Below are 22,527 nucleotides of genomic sequence, written 5' to 3' on the forward strand. Positions count from 1 at the left end.
TCAAGGCTATGGGCCAAGTGCTGGTAAATGGGATTAGATAGGTAGGTCAGGTGTTTCTCACGTGTCAGTGCAGACTCGATGGGCTGAAGGGCCTCTTCTACACTGTGTGATTCTGTGATGCTTCTGCCAAAAATGCATCCAACTCTCTATTGAAGTACCAGACACTAAGAACCTCCAGCATTGTCTTGTGCAGTTTTTTTCTGCACTCTTCACTCTGTGGGAATCTGAAATATCTGCACAAATTCCCTCTTGTGAACTTGGAGGGAAAAGGGCCATTAGAATGGCCAACTATCACTTTCAATACAATGATGTCACATAGCACATTGCTGCATGGAATTCATGTTGAAACATGCGCCGGAGTCAGCTGCGCGCCTGCCAATAATTAAAAGGCCTATTAAGGCCATTAACAATCTAATTAAATTCAAATCTGCGTTGCCTGTTACAGTTGGCGGGCAGGCAAAAAAGCCAAGCGGCCTTTACATTTTTTAGGAAACCTCATCCATGAGCGGGATGAGGTTACCTAAAGCAAATAAACATTAAATAAAAACTTTATTTATGAATTAAAAACATGTCCCAGCTCATGTGATAGAGTCACATGAGTGGGCATGTTTTATTAAAGTTTTATTCTCTTCATTTTTTTTTTACACAGTGCTTCAATCACCCTGAGACAGCTCCGTGCCTCAGGGAGATTGAAGCGCTCTTTCTCGCACATGCGCGAACTGCACGCTAGGCCTGGCTCTCCCTCCTCTCTCCACCCGCATAGGCAGTGCTCAGCGCTGCCGCTTGCAACCCACATGTGAAATCACGGTGCGAAGCCGATCTCAGGCGGCAGTCAGCTTCCCAACCACACCCACCCACCCCTGCCGAGTACCCAGCCAAGGTCAAAATCCTGCCCCACGTCTCTTCTTTCCATATGATCTGTAATAACAGTTGAATATAGTACCTCTTGTTTTCTGTGGTCCAGTACATCATAAGTCTTTGATTTTGTGCTGTTGATAATTGTCTGATAACGCACGTATAATTTGTCAAATCCCTCCATTTTAACATTCTGGAGATCTGAAAGGTTTTCCATAGTGTTGATCATGTGTGCAATCTTCTCCAGGCGCTTGCAAAAAGTGTCAAACTTGCCAAATATATTGTTTTCACTAAAAATAAAATTTTGTTTACAGTTTTATTTATTGTAAATAATAAAACATTGAAATTAAAACATACATAGAGAAATCTTCCTTTGCAGGAACAAGATATCCCTGGTGACCTAGTTTAAATAAACTCCTTCAGCCACTAAAGCCCCAATATTAACAAGAGCAGTGGGGTGGAGGAGAAGTGCAGTTTTGCAGTTAGGAAACCTGGAAGAGCAGGTTTCCCTCAGGTCCTGACAGATTTAACCAGCTTAACCATTTTAGACTTTTTCCTAACCGCAGCCAGCCATATTGTGAGGCTGACTGGCTGTTGGGCAGATTGGTGTTTAGCACCAGGCTGCAGCTGGAGAATGGACAGGATGGGGGGAGAGATTGGAGGTTGGGTAGTGTGAGGGGGCATCACTTGGGAAAAATGGAGAGATCAGAGGAGGAGAGATGATTTTTTTATATGGATTCCTAAAAGTCATTTGGTACAATCTCTCAGAAGAGACTTTGACATGATGTTGAAGCTCATGGAATTGAATTTAAATTATTGACCTGGTTAGGAAATTGACTGAGTGGTAGGAAACCGAGAGTTGGGATAATGGGCAACACAAAAATAAAATGGCAGCACATTAAAGGTGACCATCAACCCCTGACTGACTGCTGGCATTTAATGCTGGCATCTATGGCTCAGCTCGATGCTCCCAGAACATCATGTGGTATATGCCAGGAGCGTCATTAATATATGTAAATATGCTGATTCCATATTGTGGGGCAGTAGTCCTGTTGCTGCACAGCGCACTGAAATAATCTGCCCCATACAGGTTCAGAAGCAGAAACATTTGAACTGCGTTATTCGTGGCAGTTGAAAGTAATTGTCACATTTTAAGTTTAGGGGCATTTTGCAATACTTCTAAAAATTTAATCACGTTTTCACACAGGTGCAAAAGGAAGGATCAAACATATAAATGCCAAAATGTTCTGCAATTACTGGCACTGATGCTTTCTCCAGGGCAAATGTTTCCATTTGAAGTGAGCAGAAAAAATGATATTCCTTCCTGCTGACATTAACAATGAGTGGAAATTAGATGACCGTACTGGTAGCCGCCATAAAGCCTTCTGGTAAGGACATCAAGCACATTGTTGAATATGTGCCCAGACATCCTGCTTTCTCCATTTTCTCATTAACTTATTTCTCCTCAGGTTTTCTCTCCTTACTTCTTTTCCGGAGATACGCAACTCCTGTTGAAAACCTCACGCTAGGGCAGACTCCCACAGGTGGCAGCAGTCCTCCCTTAACACACCCAGAGTGACTATATTCACAAGTGAGCTTAGACAGTGGAGCTTCAAAATTCTGGGTGTCTTGGGGTGGACAAAGTAACTGAAAAGGAAGTTACGACGGTAGAAGAGCAGCAGCTCTGAGGAAAATCCAAGCCTTAATTTGAGAAGGTATGAAAAGTCAGTTATGTCAGATCCTCACACCCATCTTTTTCTATCCATCAGAAATTCTGCCAAGCAGATGTATCATGGGCAGAATTTCTAACCTGTACTTTAATGTTGGGTACAAAAGGCCAGTTTTAAAATAAACTCTAAATATTTGCTTTTCTGGTTTTGCCTCTTAACCTAATTTTTTACCATGTACCAGCTCAGAGAGCTTTTGTGCCAGCTCTCTGCAAGAGCAACTCGCCAAGTTCCACTCCCTGTGTCCTTGCAATTTTTTCTCTTCAGATAATTAGCCAATTTCCTTTTGAAAGTCACAATTGAACCTGCCTCCACTGCATTCTCAGGCACTGCATTCCAGATTGTATCCAATCACTGCGTAAAAAGGTTTTTCCTCATGTTGCCGTTGCTTCTTTTGACAATCACCTTCAAATTGGTGTCTTCCGATTCTCAACCATTCCAGCAATGGGAACAGTTTCTTACTATTTACTCTGTCCAGACCCTTCATGATTTTGAACACCTCTATCAATCAAATCTCCTCTGAACCTCCTTTTCTCCAAGAAGAACGGCTCCAGCTACTCAATTTATCCATGTAACTAAAGTTCCTCACCCCTGGATCCAATTTTGTGAATCTTTTATGCACTCAGTTTAACACCTCCATAGGGGAGGTGGTGGCGTAGTGGTATTATCACTGGATGAGTAATCCAGAGACCCAGAGTAATGCTCTGGGAACCTGAGTTTGAATCCCACCATGGCAGATGAATTTGAATTCAATTTTTTTTTAAAGTCTGGAGTTTTGATGACCATGAAACCATTGTCGATTGTCATAAAAACCCATCTGTTTCACTAATGTCCCTTAGGGAAGGAAATCTGCTGTCTTTACTTGGTCTGGCCTAAGTGTGATTCCAGATCCACAACATTGTGGTTGAATCTGAAATGAATCTGAAATGCCACTCAGTTTCTCAATGGCAGTTAGAGAAGGGCAATAAACATTGGCCTAGCCAATGACGCCTACATCCTGTGAATGAAAAAAATTATTCCTCCACATCTCTGCCGGTGTCTGATGCTAAATTGAAGGAGGTGGCCAATTAGTGACCATTGGATTATTCACCGCCCAATTAATGCAATGGAGCTTTGAGATGGCGGGAAGCAGATGTAGATGGCAAGTACCCATGGAAGTGTGGTCCCACGATTGGCTGACACCTTCCTGAAAATTTTGTTAGAGGCATTGGCAGCTTGCAGGAGCATCCTGTTTCCAGAGCGCTGGAGGAGGAGCAACCAAAACATACAGAATAGTCATTAGTGGAGGTGGCTCAGGAGGTGAGCAATCACAGTGCGGTCAGCAGGACATGGGTGCAGTGCAGGAAGTGCTTGAACAACCTTCTGAGGTCTGGCAAGGTGAGTGCAATGTGGCACCCAGTTGACAGGCCTCCAGTGCTGGAGTCACCAGCACAATTACGAGCAGAGCAGCCTGAGGACTCAGGAACAGTGAGGATGTGCGCACCTGGCTGCACTTGTGGAGGAGATGAGACTGGAGTCATGAACATCACATGTGAGTGAGCTGCTGGATGCAGTTACAGAGGGCACCAAGGCATTAACTGTCATTTTGACCTTGCAAGAAAAAACAGCAGACAATATTTGAGAAAGAAGTTGTTCCTGTGAAGGAGTGGCGCACCTTGCTAACCTATACACAGGAGGACCCATGAAATTGCCAGGGCATCAATTCGAGAGGTAGGCGGCGAGGGCAAGATGGATGTCTGTCTGAGAGAGGGTGAAAGTATAGAATCATAGAATCAGAGCAGATTATTGTTACCATTTCTATGTGAAAGGGATGGAGCTTGGTCCTTGGTCGTGTTGTCCATGCCATTCCCAGCTGGGCAGAGATGTAGAAGATTGGGGGTCACATACAAGAGTGGTCTTTCTGGAGCAGAACCGGGAGATGTGTGCCCAAATGTCAGACTTATCTGAGGCAGCACATAGCCTTGAAGTGTCCATTCATGAGGTGTATTCCACAATGTCTCAGGCATATGAGTGCATGGATTCTTCTACTGAAAGTGTGCCAACCTAGTGGAGAGCCATACTCCATGCCGAGAGGATACAGGAGCATTGTACTGACACGAAGAGAATGCATGCCACATTGTGCAGCATTGACTGGTCAGCTACACTGATCATGCACAGATGTATGAACAGGCATTCAGATGTACCCCAGTTGCCGGTTCTCGGACGTGTATGCACACCATGAAAGAGCTGAGCCAGCAGGGATGACACCAAGGGGGGTGCCCTCACAGGGTAGTTATGTCACTGACCACCCCCTTGGCTCCTCTGACTAAGGCACCCATGACAAGTGCTGCCCTGCGTTGTCACAGATGTGGCAGTCCATAGCAGTGCCCCCCTGGTACTGCAACACTGAGGACAGGCGCCACAGGCATCTCAGCCACAAGGGGCAGAATTTTCTGTTCTCGGTGGGTGTCTCACTCATTGGCTGAAAAAGCAGCAAGAAACCCATGCTGACTCTGAGGTGGAAGGCCCTCCATATCTTCTTCCCATTAGGCAGTTAAATGGACAGTGGCAGGCTTTCCTCCAGACTGAGGACCCCAGAAGACGACTTCCTACACATCAAGAGCTGCCTGCCAATCAGAGGAGTGCCAGGATCGTGAAACAACCCAAGAAAAGGTTAGTGGTGTTGGAGGGTGTTCTTGCAGGGTGGTGGGGGCTGAGGGGTGCCATGGGAGTCGGTAGGAAGGGCAGGGAGGTGGCTGTCAGTGGCCACCCTCTGCCCCATGTTCATGCCCTTGATCATGCGCAGATTAGTGCAGATTGAGGGATACCCCCCTCATCTTCCACCACCAGGGCAGACATGCAGCCTGTACAGTTTTACCAGTGGTGCAGACTGCATGTCAGCAGGCCTATCTGGAGCAGGGAAGATTGCAGCGGAGGCGGGGAGAGGCTTTTAAGTGTTCGTTAATTGATCATTTAAGGGACTCAAGTGGAGGCGGGGCAGGAAGGTCGGCCATGGGCCTTCCCGTCCAGAATAGACTTCCAGTGGAGGCGGGATGGCATTGGGTATTAGTCCCAATGCCAACCCACCAAATTCTCAAGTCAGGCTGACTCTGTCCTCTCCTCCTGCCGGGGCAGAAGATTCTAGACAAGATGACACAAGTGAGCAACCTACGTCTACTTCTGCGGGGGAACACCCTCAAGGGGAGGTCACATGCAGACAGTGCCACATCAGTAGTTCACTTTGGAGTTCACTTAGGTGACTTTTGTAAAGCTTCTGTTCACTGATTAACCCTCAATGGAATGAAATGATGGGTGGTTGAACTCTGAACTGTTTGATCCTACTGATTTGAGGGCATGAAGGCACCAACATAATGATGTGCATGTGCGGATACAAGTGGGTGATTGGGGCACCGTGTGATCAGTGGCAATGTGCCTTCCAGGCATTGCGGGGGAACAGCAGACATGTCTGCTTAAAAATCATTTTGGATGTGACTGCTCCTTGTGGGAAAGCAGTGGTGCTGGGCCAAATGCATCCAGTACAAGCTGTCCTCAGGGGATGAGTGCCTGGATTAGTGCGGTGGAGCTTCCTGCCGTCCTGGTCAATGATTCACACCTCAGCCAGATCTCTGGAAGATAAAGTAAAAAGGAAGGCCATCAGACCCTTACGCTGTCCAATCATGTTAAGGCTGATCTGTATCATATCTCCATCTGCGACCTTTGATTCCATAGCACTTAGTGCACTTGTTTCACAAAAATTTATCAATCTCAGTTTTGAATTTTTCAATAACTTAGCCCCAATAGCTTTTTGGGAGATAGAGTTCCAGATTTCACTAACATTTGTAAGAAGAAGTGTTTTTTGACATCACCCCTGAATGGTCTAGCTCTATTTTAAGGCTATGCCCCCTTGTTCTGGACACCCCATCCAGAGGAAATAGGGTAGACAGAGGGAAACTATCTACTTATCAAATCTTTTGATCATCTTAAACAGCTCATTAAACTTCTATATTCCAGAGAACATGAGCCTTGTCTATGTAATCTGTTTGAATACTTTACCCCTTTTGGCCCTGTTATCATTCTGATGAATCTGCACTGCACCCATGCTAGGTCAATATATCTTTCTTGAGGTGCGAGGCCCAGAACTAAATGCAGTAAACAAGAAAGGGTTGAACCAAAGGCCTGTACAACTGTAACATAACTTAGTTCAATCACTTTGTATTACTGCCTTTAAGGGGAAGAGAGAATGTTCCACAGTTTTGAGGTCCTGTGAAAGATTGAGTTAAAGTCAGAGTCTGTACAATTAAACTTGATTTCAATATAATGGGAACATATCGAAGTAACATTCGTGCCACACGAGTGCCAGGCAATGACCATCTAACCATCTCCCCTTGAAATTCAATGGCATTACCATCACTGAATCCCCAACTATCAACATCTTGGGGGTTACCATTGACCAGAAACTGAATTGTACCAGCCATATAAATACTGTGGCTGCAAAAGCATGTCTGAAGCTGAGGCTTTTTCAGCGAGTAACCTCCTGACTCCCCAAAGTCTGTCCACCATCTACAAGGCACAAGTCAGGAGTGTGATGGAATGCCCTCCATTTGCCTCTGTGAGTGTGACTCCAACAACACTTAAAAAGCTCAAACCACACAGGGCAAAGCAACGCACATGATCGGCATCCCATCCACCACTTTAAGCATTCACTCCCTCCACCATTGACAGATGCACAGTGGCAGCAGTGTTTACCATATAGAAGATGCATTGCAGGAATTCACCAAGGCTCCTTCGACAGCAACTTCCAAACCCGTGATCTCTACCACCTAGAAGGACAAGAGCAGCAGGTGCATGGGAACACCACCACCTGCAAGTTCCCCTCCAAGCCACACACCATCCTGCCTTGGAAATATATCGCCGTTCCTTCACTGTTACTGGGCTAAAATCCTGGAGCTCCCTCCCTAGCAGCACCGTAGGTGTATCTATACAACCGGGACTGCAGCGGTTCAAGAAGGCAGCTCACCACCACCTTCTCAAGGACAACTAGGGATAAGCAACAAATGCTGGCCTTGCCAGCGATGCTCACATCCTGTGAAAGAATATAAAATAGCCATCTGTAGTCTCTTTGGTGACATGAACAACTGCATCGCTTGCAATTGCCTCAGGGTCAAGACATCATGGCAACTGCCAGGAAACACTGCACACACCTGCAGCAAACACTTGAGGTAGTCGAGCACCAGCTAGACGTTGAGGGCATGGAATCCCCTCCAATTGATAAATGCCCCTGGCTGCTCTGTAGGGGTCCTGATGACCATATGGGTGTAGTCAGTCAAGCACGGTATCTGAAGGAATGCCATGGAGGCAAACCCCACGATCCTCTGGGCCTGAGTGGCCCCATCAGTCTGGAAGTCAATGTAATCTGATGCCTTCTCATACAGTGCATTTGTCATCTGCCTGATGATATGATGGGCAGCTGTTTTCAAGAGGCAAAGAGGTTTAGCGCCATTGTCATTTTCACTGCTACAGGCAATGCGTGCCCACGTGCTCCACTGGACGTTGCAGAGGTTCTACTCCATGAGAGCACACAAATCTGCAACCAATTGCCTCAACAGATGCAGCATCCAGTGGCACTGCTGCTCCAATATGCCCAGGAAGCCGAGTCTTTGTTGGTGCACCCTATGGTGAGCATCGTGCCTTTTTTGCCCTCCCTGTCCATCACACATGGCCTGTGCATCCCTCTGCACCAAGGGGCTGCACATGTTGCTGGTGCTACTATTTAAGGAATGAAACCGGATGGACCACCCAACATTGACCTAGGCTAGGGAAATGACAAAGGCACACACAACCCTGTCGACCATATGAAGTCCTCCTCACTAACATTGGGTGGGGGGCATGTGCCAAAATTGGGAAGTGTCCCACAAACTGGTCAAGTAACAGCCTGACATAGTCATACTCACAGAATTATACCTTACAGACAATATCCCAGACACCACCATCACCGTCTCTGGATATGTCCTCTCTCACGGACAAGACAGGCCCACCAGAGGCGATTGCACAGTAGTATACAGTTGGAAGGGGGTTGTCCTGGGAGTCCTCAACATTGACTCTGAACCTCATTAAGTCTTATGGCATCAGGTCAAACATGAACAAGAAAACTTCCTGCTGGTTACCACCTACCATCCCCCCTCAGCTGATGAATCAGTACTCCTTGTTGAACACTAGTTAGAAGAAGCACTGAGGGTGGCAAGGGCACAGAAGGTACTCTGGTGGGGGACTTCAATTTCCATCACCAGGAGTGAGTTGGTAGCACCACCACAGACCGAGCTGGCTGAGTCCTAAAGTACATAACTGTTGGACTGGGTCTTCAGCAGGTGGTGAGGGAACCAACAAGAACCAACAAGGTTGGTCCTCACCAACCTGCCTGTGGCAGGTGCATCTGGCCATGACTGTATTGATTGGAGTGACCACCGCACAGTCCTTGTGGAGCGGAAATCTCACCTTCACATTGAGGATACGCGTCAACACGACCACCATGCTAAAAGTGATAGATTTCGAACCGATCTAGCAACTCAAAACTGGGCATCCACGAGGCACTGTGGGCCATCAGCAGCAATAGGATTGTACTTAACTACAACCTGTAACCCCATGGCCCCACTCTACCATTACCACCAAGCCAGGGGCTCAACCCTGGTTCAATGAAGAGTGCAGGAGAGCATACCAGGAGCAGCACCAGGCCAACTGAAAATGAGGTGTCAACCTGGTGAAGCTACAACACAGGACTGCTTGCATGTCAAACAGCGGAAGCAGCAAGTGATAGATCCATGCGGATGATCCATTTCGGCCTCCTCCAGAGGTCCTCAGCATCACAGATGCCAGCCTGCAGCTGGTTCGATTTACTCCACGCGATATCAAGAAACAGCTGAAGGCGCTGGATACTCCATAAGCTATGAGCCCTGACAATATTCCAGCAATAGTACTGAAGACTTGCACTCCAGAACTTGCCACACCCCTAGCCAAGCTGTTCCAGTACAGCTACAACACTAGCATCAAGCCAGCCATGTGGAAAATAAATGGTGGCCGAGCCAGTAATGCCCCCACATCCCATGAACGAATATAAAAAAAATTCCCGCTGCTACTCAACACCACCTCAGAGTAGCTGAGCCCCATATCTGTGGATAACCTTACTTTCAACAGTTACTCAGGAATCTGCCTGGACGCTCACCCACTCCTCCTCCCCCTCCCCCACCCCTCTCCTCCCCCACCCCTCCCCCCCACCCCCTCCCCTTCCCCACCCCTTCCCCACCCCTCCTCTACCCGTCCCCTCCCCTACCACTCCCCCTCCCCTAGCCCTCCCCTACCCCACCACCTCCCCACACCCTACCCTCCCCTACCCCTACCCTACCCTTCCCCCTCCCCACCCCCTCCCCCTCCCTGTCCCCTCCCCCACCCCACCCCATCCCCTCCCCCACCCCACCCCATCCCCTCCCCCACCCCACCCCATCCCCTCCCCCTCCCCTCCTCCTCTCCCCCTCCCCTCCTCCCCTCGCCCTCCACCTCCCCCTCTCCTCTCCCGCTCACCCTCCCCCTCCCCTCCACCTCCCCCTCCCTTACCCTCCCCCACCCTCCCCCACCACTTCCCCACCCCTCACCTCCCACACCCCTCCCTTACCACTCCCCCTCCCCTACCCTACCCTCCCCCCTACCCTACACCTCCCTCACCCCCTCCCCTCCCCCACCTCCCTCCCCTACGCCTCCCCCACCCACCTCCCATACCGCTCCCCCACCCCCTCCCCCTCCCCTCCCCCACACCCTCCCCCTCCCCTCCCCAACCCCACTTCCCTCCCCTCCCCCTCCCCACCCCGCCAACCCCCTCCGCTTCTCCTCTCCTCCCCCTCACCCCCTCCCCTCCCCCACCCCTCCCTTCCCCCTCCCCTCCCCCTCCCCCAACCCCCACCCCTCCCCCTCCCCACCCCCTCCCTTCCCCCACCCCCTCCCCTCCCCAACACCACCCCCCCCCTCCTCTCCCCCCTCCCCCTCTCCCCCTCCCCTCCCCCTCGCCCACCACCTCCCTCCCCCCACCCCTCCCCCTCCCATCCACCCCTTCCCCCTCCTCCCCCCCAACCCTACCTGACGCCACCCCTCCCCCACCCACCCCTCCCCTAACCCTCCACTACCCCTCCCCTACCCCACCCCTCGCCCACCCCCCTCCTCCCCCTCCCCCTCCCCGCCCTCCCCCTCCCCTCCACCTCCCCCTCCCCTAACCTTCCCCACCCCTTCCACCCTCCCCCTCCCTCCCCCTCTCCTCCCCCTCTCGCCCTTCCCCTCCACCTCCCCCTCCCCCTCCCCTACCCTCCCCCACCCCTTCCCCACCCCTCCCCTCCCCCACCCCCTCCCCTACCCCCACCCCTCCACCCCCCTCCCCCACCCTTATCCAACCCCACCCCATCTCCCCTCTCCCCCACCCCCACCCCCCTCCCCCACCCCCACCCCCTCCCACCCCTCCCCTCCCCCTCCCACCCCTCCCCCCTCCCCCTCCCCCAACCATCCCCCTCCCCTCCCCCAACCCTCCCCTACCCCTCCCCCACCCCACCCCCTCCCTACCCCCAACCCTCCCACCCCACCCCTCCCCACTCCCACCCCTCCCCCCTCCCACCCCTCCCCCCTCCACCTCTCCCCCCTATTGCACATTGTGTTGCAGGTTAGCTGTAGGTGCTCTCGCAACTTATAGCAGTACTGTTCAATTGCATCCTTACTGGTGCAGAGCTTGTGGAGGCATATACCCTCAGTCATTTCCAGGAAGGAATCCTAGGGCCTACATCTCTGGTTGGTGATATAATGGTAAGCATAGTCCACATGTAATCTTTCTGGCATGCCTTCTTTAATTTTCTACCTCCTCAACCACTGAATACTAGGGCAATCAAATTAATTTTAGACAGAATTGCCATCTATCATGGGAATCTGGAGGTTGTTGCTTGATACCTTGTTGCTCCCTGAGCTGGAGTGAATATTTTTAATTCAAAGAACGCTTTCTCAGATCCCCTCTTTTTAGGGATCTTCTATGCTCTGATGAAAGTAGGAAACTATAAGCCAGTTAGCCTAACATCTGTCATAGGGAAAGTGCTAGAATCCATTACTAAGGAGGTTATAGCAGGATACTTAGAAAATCACAATGCCATCAGGCAGAACCAGCATGGCTTTATGAAAGAGAAATCATGCTTAACTGATTTTTTAGAGTTTTTTGACAAAGAAACATTCAAGGTGGATAAAGGGGAACCGGTAGATGTAATGTGCTTAGATTTCCAAAAGGCATTTGATAAAGTGCCACATCAAAGGTCATTATAAAATAATTACAAAATAAGAGCACATGATGTGGGGGGTAACATATTAACATGGATAAAAGATTGGTTAGCTAACAGGAAGCAGAGAGAAGGTATAAATGGGCCTTTTTTTTGGATTGGCAAGCTGTAACGAGTTGGGTGCCACGGGAATCAGTGCTGGTTCCTCAACTTTTCGCATCTATATCAATGACCTGGATGCAGGGACCAAATGTATGGTAGCTAGATTTGCCGATGACACCAAGAGAGGTAGGAAAGTAAGTCATCAAAAGGAAGTAGAGAGTCTGTAAAGGTATATAGGCAGGTTAAATGAGTGGGCAAAAATTTGGCAGATGGAGGATAACATGGTTAAATGGGAACTTCTTCAATTTGGCAGGAAGAATAGAAAAGCAGTATACTATTTAAACGTAGAAAGATTGCAGAACTTGGTGGTACAGAGGGATCTGAATGTCCTGGTACATGAATCACATAGGCCAGAATCTTCTGTTCGGCGTGCGGGGCCCACCCCCACACACTGAGGTATAATATGATGCGCGGTGATGTCGGGCGTGCGTCCCACCGTCACCGCGCGTCATTCTGATCTTCCGTTTAGCGGGCACGCAGCGGAGTTGGCTGCGCACCCGCCAAACTGTCGAAGGCCAGTTAAGGCCATTAATGAAGTAATTAAGCCTATTGAGAAAGCTGCCAGCCCAACCTTAAGGTTGGCGGGCAGGCAAAGAGCCCAGGCAGCCTTCACATTTTTCATGAAATCTCATCCACGGGTGGGATGAGGTTTCATGAAGTTTTCATTAATTAAATATAAATTTTTATGAAATTTCATAAACATGTCCCTGCTCACATGAGTCACACTGTCACATGAGGGGATATGTCTGGATAATTTTCTTTTCTGTTTTTCACTGTTTCATGATGAAATTAATCTCCCTGAGGCAGCTCCCTGCCTCAGGGAGATTTCTGCGCTCTTTCGCGCGCATGCCCGGCTCTCCCTCCTCCCCCCCGTCCGCACAGGTAGTGCTAAGCACTTCCAGGTGCGTGCCACGCTGGGCAGGCCTTAATTGGCCCGCTCATGTAAAATGGGCAGCCAACCGTGGGCGGTGATCAGTTCTGTGTCCGCCCGTGCCTGCTCCCGCTCCCAACCGGCCCACCCGACAAGGAGAAAATTCTCCCAATAAAGTTAGTATGCAGGTACAAAAAGTGATTAGGAAAGTAAATGGAATGTTGGCATTTATTGCAAGAGGAATGGAATTTAAAAGTAGGGAAGTTTTACTGAACTGTACTTGGTGAGACCACATCTGAAGTAATGTGTGCAATTTTGGTCTCCTTATTTGAAAAAAGATATAACTGCTTTAGAAGCAGTTCTGAGACTTATTCCTGAGATGAAGGCTTATCATATGAGCAAACATTGAAAAGGTTGGGGTTTAGAAGAACGAGAGGTGATCTTATTGAAATATATAAGATCTTGAGGGGACTTGACAGGGTGGATACCCAGAGGATGTTTCCTTTTGTTTGGGAGATTAAAACTAGGGGACATGGTTTAAGAATAGATTAAGGCAGAGGTGAGGAGAATTTTTTCTCTCTGAGGGTTGTTAGTCTGTGGAATTCTCTTCCCTAGAAAGTAATGGAGGCTGGGTCTTTAAATTTATTAAAGGCAGAGTTAGATAAACTTTTGATAGACAAGGGAATCAAGGGTTATGGGGACAGATAGGAGGGTGGAGCTCAGACCACAACCAGATCAGTCATGATCATATTGAATGGTGGAGCTAGGCTTGAAGGGTCAAATGGCCTACTTCTGACCCTAAGTCCTATGTTCCTATGTAATTCTTCTAAATGCTTCATTTACAACTGTCTGGCCATTGATTTTAAAGGTAATATTTGAATGCTTTTGCATTCACATAAAAATAATTATTAAATGCGCTACCTTAAAAAAGAGGGAAAAGGCAAAAAATCCAGTACATCAAAGCTTACGAAAAATTACCCTACATAAAAACCTCTTCCTCTTTGAAAGTTCCTTTGCACTGGCAAATTACTTTCATAATTATTCCATGTGGGTAGGCTAAGAACACTGTGATTCCACTATAAAGGGCAAGAAATCATGCAAAACCTAATTCCAATTTAAAATTATTGGAATGTGTTCATTTGCGCACTCAGTGTGAGTGTAGTGGGGAGTCAATGAAATTGGAATCTACCATTTTCTGGCCCTTAGCTGCTCAAACTATAATAATTCTGTCCACCAAAAAAAGCCTTCTCTATGCAGAAGGAAGCACTCTTAAAAGCAAAAAAACGACAAATTGGTAACTGGCATTTTGTTTCATTAACAGTACTGAGAAGAAAAGGGGAACATTTAAAATAAAACCCAGCCTATGAATAACTGAAAACTGAATACCATTGCCTCCCCCTTTCTTTATAGACATGCCAGTTTTCTATCGTTGCTATTACCAGGAAATGCAAAATAAATCAGTTACAATAGCAGCACCAGGAGGACAAAATGCTTTGTACTAGCAGGGTCTGAATAAAATATCAATTTGTCCAAAAGGTGTTTGCTTGTAGTTATTGCTATTGCAAATGTCATACCGCTTTCAATATAGGACCACTAACTAGATGGTATAATAATGTCAAAAAAAAGGAAAGAAAACGGAAGGAATAAAAGACAGGACTGGCAAGTTTTTGAAATGTAATTCTACTGATAAGCATAGGCATGCAATAGTCCTTTGATGGGTTTGAAAAGGTCCTAAGGTGGGGGGAATATACTGGGGAATTCAGGGGATTGTTGCTTAGTTAAGTTTATCTACTGATGCACAGTTGCTAACTTTGACCTCCTGACATTTCCTTGATTCCTTTTTGGATATTGGGCAGAAATATCTCAAAATTTTTCCTGAAACTGGCCTTGGTTTTTTTTTTGTCTCTGTAGGGTTCTTTAAGCAGCAGCAGCAGGGGACGGTGAGCGACTTGGCTACATTGCTTAGTGGATAGTGAGAGCATTGGTAGACTTTACTTGTTTATTTATTCATAAGTTCATGTGCATTAAACTGCTGAAAAATAAATGGAAATCGACATCTCCCTGTGCACCAAATTTTACTTAAACTCAAATGTTACATGAATCTCCCACAGTACAAGTAACTCAAGCATTACAAATATAGAAACATAGAAACTAGGAGCAGGAGTAGTCCATTTGGCCCTTCAAGCCTGCTCCACCATTCATTATGATCATGGCTGATCATCCAACTCAATAGCCTGCTCCCGCTTTCTCCCCATACCCTTTGATCCCTTTCGCTCTAAGAGCTATATCTAACTCCTTCTTGAAAACATACAATGTTTTGGTCTCAACTACTTTCTGTGGTAACAAATTCCACAGGCTCACCACTCTCTGGGTGAAGAAATTTCTCCTCATCTCAGTCCTAAATGGTCTGCCCCATATCCTCAGACTGTGACCCCTGGTTCTGGACTCTCCCACCATCGGGAACATCCTTCCTGCATCTACTCTGTCTAGTCCTGTTAGAATTTTACAGGGTTCTATGAGATCCTCCCTCATTCTTCCAGCGAATATAATCCTAATAGACTCAATCTCTCCTCATATGTCAGTCCCGCCATCCCAGGAATCAGTCAGGTAAACCTTCGCTGCACTCCCTCTATAGCAAAAACATCCTTCCTCAGATAAGGAGACCAAAACTGCACACAATATTCCAGGTGTGGTCTCACCAAGGCCCTGTACAATTGCAGCAAGACATCCCTGTTCCTGTACTCGAATCCTCGGGCTATGAAGGCCAACATACCATTTGCCTTCTTTACCTGCACCTGCATGCTTACCTTCAGCGACTGGTGTACAAGGATACCCAGGTCTAGTTGCACATTCCCCTCTCTCAATTTATAGCCATTCAGATAATAATCTGCCTTCCTGTTTTTGCTACCAAAGTGGATAACCTCATATTTATCCACACTATACTGCATCTGCCATGCATTTTCCCACTCACTCAGCTTGTCCAAATCACAATGAAGCATCTCTGCATCCTCCTCACAGCTCACCCTCCCACCCAGCTTTGTGTCATCTGCAAATTTGGAGATATTACATTTAATTCCCTCATCTAAATCATTAATATATATTGTGAATAACTGGGGTCTCAGCACCGATCCCTGCGGTACCCCACGAGTCACTGCCTGCCATTCGGAAAAAGACCCGTTTATTCCTATTCTTTGTTTCCTGTCTGCCAACCAGTTTTCTATCCATCTCAATACACTACCCCCAATCCCATGCGCTTTAATTTTACATGCCAAGCTCTTTTGTGGGACTTTGTCGAAAGCCTTCTGAAAGTCCAAATAAACCACATCCACTGGCTCCCCCTCATTAACTCTACTAGTTGCAGCCTCGAAAAATTCTAGTAGGTTTGTCAAGCATGATTTCCCTTTCATAAATCCATGCTGACTCTGTCCAATTCTGCCACTGTTTTCCAAGTGCTCAGCTATTAAATCTTTTATAATGGACTCTAGAATTTTCCCCACTGCTGACGTCAGGCTGACTGGTCTATAATTTCCTGTTTTCTCTCTGCCTCCCTTTTTAAATAGTGGGGTTACATTAGCTTCCCTCCAATCTGTAGGAACTGTTCCAGAGTCTATAGAATCTCGGAAGATGTCCACTAATGCATCCACTCTTTCTCGGGCCACTTCCTTAAATATTCTGGGATGTAGATTATCAGGCCCCGGGGATTTAATCGGCTTTCAATCCCATCAATTTCCCCAACACCATTTCCCTACTAATACTGATTTCTTTCAGTTCCTCCCTCTCACTAAACCCTGTGTTCCCCAACATTTCTGGTATGTTATTTGTGTCCTCCTTTGTGAAGACAGAACCAAAATATGTATTTAGTTGGTCAGCCATTTCTTTGTTTCCCATTATAAATTCCCCTGTTTCTGACAGTAAGGGACCTACATTTGTCTTCACCAATCTTTTTCTCTTCACATACCTATAGAAACCTTTACAGTCAGTTTTTATGTTCCCTGCAATCTTACTCTTGTATTCTATTTTCCCCTTCTTAATCAATCCTTTGGTCCTCCTTTGCTGAATTCTAAACTGCTCCCAATTCTCAGGTCTGTTGTTTTTTCTGGCCAATTTTTATGCCTCTTCCTTGCATCTAATACTATCTCTAATTTCCCTTGTAAGTCATCATTTGGCCACCTTTCCTGTTTTACTTTTGCACCAGGCAGGAATAAACAATTGTTGCAGTTCACCCATGCGCTATTTGAATGTTTGCCATTGCCTGTCCACCGTCATCCCTGTAAGTAACGTTTCCCAAAGCATCATAGCCAACTCGCGCCTCATACCATCGTTTCCTTTGGCAGATGGAGTATAGTGTGGATAAATTTCCTTTATTAAGATTCAGGACCCTAGTCTCAGAATCAACTATGTCACTCTCCATCTTGATGAAGAATCCTATCATATTATGGTCACTCATCCCCAAGGAGCCTCGCACAACTAGATTGCCAATTACTCCTTTCTCATTACACAATACTCAGTCCAGGATGGCCTGTTCTCTCATTGGTTCCTCAATGTATTGGTCATGAAAAGCATCCCATATACACTCCAGGAATTCCTCCTCTACAGTATTGTTACTAATTTGATTTGCCCAATCTATATGCATATTAAAGTCACCCATAATTACAAGATGTTCCTTTATTACATGCGTCTCTAATTTCCTGTTTAATGCCATTCCCAACATCACCACTACAGTTTGGGGGTCTATATACAACCCCTACTAACGTTTTTTGCCCCTTAGTGTTTCTCAGCTCTACCCATACAGATTCCACATCATCGGAGCTAATATCTTTCCTCACTATTGCGTGAGAGGTACCAATCAGCAATCTTTTCCATTGAGAACTGCGCATTGCCATTTCTGCAGATTGAGGGACAAAATGCATGAACTTCTGAACACATTTTGTCTAAAATTCTCTAGGGGCAGGATTTTCCTGTTGGCGAGCGGGGCCCGCTCGCTGATGCGTAAAATGACGCGCGGTGACGTCGGGTGGAACTCCTGACGTCACCATGCCCCATTTAAATTTTCCGGTAGGTGGGGGCGCAGCAAAATCAGCTGTGCGCCCGCCGACCTGTTAATGGCCAATTGACACCATTGACAGAGTAATTAAACTAATTAGTGGACCTGCCCATCCAACCTTAAGGTTGGCGGGCAGGCCAGGAGCCCTGGCGGGAATTAGAAAAAGCATGAAACCTCATCCACGGGTGGGATGAGGTTTCATGTAGGTTTTTTAAAATTTTAATAAAGTTTTTGTGAAAATTATGGACATGTCCCAACTCATATGACAGTGTCACCGATAATCAGGACCGATTAACTCTCGGGGTTTGAGGCGCATTTCTTTCGTCCTCCTTAGGACAAAGCGTCCGTTGATCACGCGGACTGAGCAGCGGTGCGAGCCAGGAAGTGGCTTTTAAATTCCCCTCTTTGAAGGAATGAATGTTAGGGAAATTTTATTATTCTATTTTTAGCTTTTTTACATTTAGAGCCGATCTCCCGAGGCAACACTTAGCCTCAGGGAGACGAGTGCGCTCTTTCACGCGCATGCACGAAAAAGCGCACTCTCGATTTTGGGACTCCCCCACCCTAGCCTGCACAGGGTGCGCACAGCGCTTCTGTGTGGACGTCACGCTGGGCGGGCCTTAATTGGCCCATCCACGTAAAATGGCGTCACACCCCCGATTGGGGGCGTCGATCGGAAGCGCGCCTGTGTATGCCCGTCCTTCAACTTCGCCCCCAACGGGGGGGAAAATCCTGCCCTAGTTCTTACCCCGTGTAATGGAACCAAGTGTATATTTTGTTTCTCATTGTTACTAGTAAGCAGTTTTATATATTGTTCAAACAAACTTCATAGTTTTCAATATTTGCTTTTTATTAAAGACAGACAGTATGGACAGGATTTTCGTCCCCATATGGGGGTGGGAATGAAGGAAGGTTAATTTGCCAATGCTGGCCACCGTGTTGGTTTTTTGGCACCATACCGCCCAATTTTCTGGAAGCCAGGACGGGGGCAGAATGACTATGTGTCCACAAGCGACAGGTAGCATGTTAAGATAATTAAAAGGTCAATTAATGCTAATGATCAAGGCCAACTGGAATTTTCCAATTGGTCTATGGGCCCCAATGGCATTGGAAGCAAAGCAGCTTCCTGGTGCTGGCCTCCTGGTGACAAACCAGGGGGCCAGCGCTCCAGGCTTACCTTGAGGCCCCCTCCCCCAACTCTTCACCATCTACCTGACTACTACTGTGGACGCAAGCCAACCTTCGGAGGGATTTTCTGGAAGCTGTTGATGCATTTTACTTTGAATCTTTAAAGGTATTAAGAAGGCACCTCTGGTGCAGGGTCAGGACCTGCATTTGATCCCAGTGTCAGGGTCCTGACCCAAAATGCAAAATTCTGCCCAATGTGTATAATTTATTTAAATGAAGTTCCTCTATGCTGTTCCCTTATGAGCAAGTATTCATTTTTTCCTTCTTCCTGACAGATTTTTGGAAGACATTGGTATGTATGGCCTGTTCATGACTGTTCCTGCTGTGTTCACATGCATGACAAAACATTCATTATTGTGCTGTGGACAGGGAGATATCATGTTTGGTGCCTGAGCTGTTCGGACCTCGCTTGAAGATAACATTGAAGCTATAAATACTTCAATGAAAGTTGCAGATTAAAGGTTGGAGAAATGAAGCAAGAACAATACTCTAGAGCAATATTCACCTTTTCTTCACTAACCACCTTGACCCCTTCCTGACCTCATTACATTCACTAACACCCTCCTAAATGTACATTTATGGAGTGATTTGCAGGACAGAGTCCTATGTTGCTTACAAAGGTTCCACAGCTTTCCCTTGGACTCTGGGCTTTGCTGTAAACTAAAATATGGCACAGGATGGACACATTGTAATACATATTGTTATAACTGCAGTGAAGTACTTTCTCTGTTTTACAGTGGGCGGTATGTGCTCTGTTTTACAGTGGAGCATAAACGCTGCCTTTAATGTGCTTAAAGTGAAAATGATTGCTACACTGAAGGGATATGAATATGATTACATAAACCATGTTTGTTCTCTCCACAAATATAAGCATTCACCAGGCCTTGTATAGCCATCCAGCCTACAACCGTAAGGGACCCCTCACAGCAGAAGAGAGAATTTATTTGTTACATGCCAATGTAAACCCTGACAGCACTCTTCTACAAAAGAGTGTGTGATGTTGTTGCAACATTGAAGACAGAGAAGCAAAGGCTGAATATTATGTTCATATTGGCAAGTGCAGGAGAGTGAGAGAGGAGGACCCTGGGACAGGCAGTCAGCAGCACCTAGAGTGCGAGAGGAGGACCTTGGGACAGTCAGTCAGCAGCACCGAGAGGAGAGTATGAGAGAAGGACCCTGGGACAGGCAGTCAGCAGCACCAAGAGGAGAGTGTGAGAGGAGGAACCCTGAGACAGGCAGTCAACAGCACCAAGAGGAGAGTGTGAGAGGAGGAACCCTGAGACAGGCAGTCAGCAGCACCAAGAGGAGAGTGTGAGAGGAGGAACCCTGAGACAGGCAGTCAGCAGCACCAAGAGGAGAGTGTGAGAGGAGGAACCCTGAGACAAGCAGTCAGCAGCACCGAAAGGACAGTGTGAGAGAAGGACCCTAGGACAAGCAGTCAGCAGCACCAAGAGGAGAGTGTGAGAGGAGGAACCCTGGGACAGGCAGTCAGCAGCACCAAGAGGAGAGTGTGAGAGGAGGAACCCTGGGACAGGCAGTCAGCAGCACCAAGAGGAGAGTGTGAGAGGAGGAACCCTGAGACAAGCAGTCAGCAGCACCGAAAGGACATTGTGAGAGAAGGACCCTGGGACAGGCAGTCAGCAGCACCTAGAGGAGAGTGTGAGAGGAGGAACCCTGGGACAGGCAGTCAGCAGCACCTAGAAGAGCGCAGAGGATCTATAAAAACAGCGTGGGAAGCGACGAGAGTTCATAGGCAGAGGTGAGGAGGGAGGATGTGCACCTTTCCTTTACTACCTTTCCTCAGAAAGAGGAGTGGTGGCCTGGGTAACTAGGACCTGGTGAGTAAATTAGAAAAGTGTAATATTTTTAAACAAGTAGCTATACTTGGATTTAACTGAGAAGCACCAGGAATAAGGGAAATTTAGGGCCAATATAATAAAGTAATATAAATAATCCAAAGTTGAATAAAGTTAATGTACAGGGAGTACGGTTAGGACATGGCAGAGCAGCTCAATCGAGTGGAATGCGTGCCCTGTAATATGTGCAAAGTCATGGACGTTACCGGTGTCCTAGCTGACCACATGTGCAGGAAGTGCTGTCAGTTGCAGTAATTTGAGCTCCGGGTTTCAGAGCTCAAGCGGTGGCTGGAGTCACATCCACAAGGCTGAGAGCTACACGAATAACACACTCAGAGAGGTGGTCACACTGCAGCTTGGAGCTGCAGTGCCTGGAGACAGAGAGGGAATGGGTGACCAAGAGAAGTAAGCATGAAGTGCAGGAGACCCCTGGGGTCCCGCTCACAAATTGGTTTTCTGTTTTGGAAGCTGGTGAGGGTGCTAGTTCTTCAGAGGAGTGCAGTCAGAGCCAAGTTTGTGGCACCACGAGCAGCTCGGTTGTACAGGAGGGGAGGAAGAAGAAAAGAAGAGCAATAGTGATAGGGAATTCATTGGTTAGAGGAACAGACAGGCGTTTTTGTGGCCGTAGACTCCAGAATGGTATGTTGCCTCCGTGTTGCCAGTGTCAAGGATGTCACTGAGCGGCTGCAGGATATTCTTCTGGGGGAGGGTGAACAGCCGGAGGTCGTGGTCCACATTGGAAGGGAGATGTGGGCCTGAAATCAAGTGGTGCAGGAGGGAGGGCTTTAGATTGCTGGAACACTGGGACTGGCTCTGGGGAAGATGGCACCTGTACAAGCCAGACAGGTTGCACCTGAACAGAGCAGGGACTGAGTTCCTTGCCGGGCGTTTCTCTAGTGCTGTTGGGAGGGCTTTAAACTAACTTGGCAGGGGTGTGGGAACCAAGAAAAAACATTAGAGAGGAATACCAGAGTGCACAAAATACTGGAAGGGACGGATAGTGCGAGTATAGAGAATAACAAGTTAATAGGTGAAGTCAGGTCGAGGGAGAAAGTAACAAAATCTAAATCAGCGTTACTATGCATGTATGTGAATGCACGGAATATAGTAAATAAGATTGGAGAGTTATAGGCTCAGATGGCCATGTGGAAATATGATGTTGTGGCGATAACAGAGACCTAGCTCAAGGAAGGGCAGAGCAGGGTGTTAAATATTCCGGGGTACCAGGTGTTCAGAAAAGATAGGAAAGGAAGGAAAGGAGGAGGCGTAGTGGTATTGGTTAAGGAGAGCATGGCAGTGCTGAAGAAAGGGTGTCCCAGAGTGTTCAAGGGCAGAATCAATTTGGCTAGAGCTAAGGAACGAAAAGGGTGCAATTACATTGCTCAGTGTAATCTATAGACTGCCAAATAGTGAGAAGGATGTAGAAGAACAAATCTGCAAGGAAATTGCAGAGAGATGCAAGCATTATAAAGTAGTTATAATGGGGGACTTTAATTACCCGAATATAGACTGGGACAGTGGTAGTGTAAAGGGGGAAGAGGGCCCAAAGCTCCTA

The 22,527-nt window shown here is 47.4% G+C and overlaps 1 protein-coding gene across 1 annotated transcript in view; it reads right to left on the reverse strand.

The window, feature by feature from the left end:
* Nucleotides 1-22,527, reverse strand: part of dnah5l (dynein, axonemal, heavy chain 5 like) — a 465,990-nt gene that overhangs the window by 362,324 nt on the left and 81,139 nt on the right. Inside the window, exon 14 of the mRNA XM_078535621.1 lies at nucleotides 944-1,145. Coding sequence (XP_078391747.1) covers nucleotides 944-1,145 — 202 coding nt within the window. The remainder of the gene's footprint in view (nucleotides 1-943; nucleotides 1,146-22,527) is intronic.

The sequence above is a fragment of the Cetorhinus maximus genome, chromosome 3 (genome assembly GCF_964194155.1).
Source record: "Cetorhinus maximus chromosome 3, sCetMax3.hap1.1, whole genome shotgun sequence".
Lineage (NCBI taxonomy): Eukaryota > Metazoa > Chordata > Chondrichthyes > Lamniformes > Cetorhinidae > Cetorhinus > Cetorhinus maximus.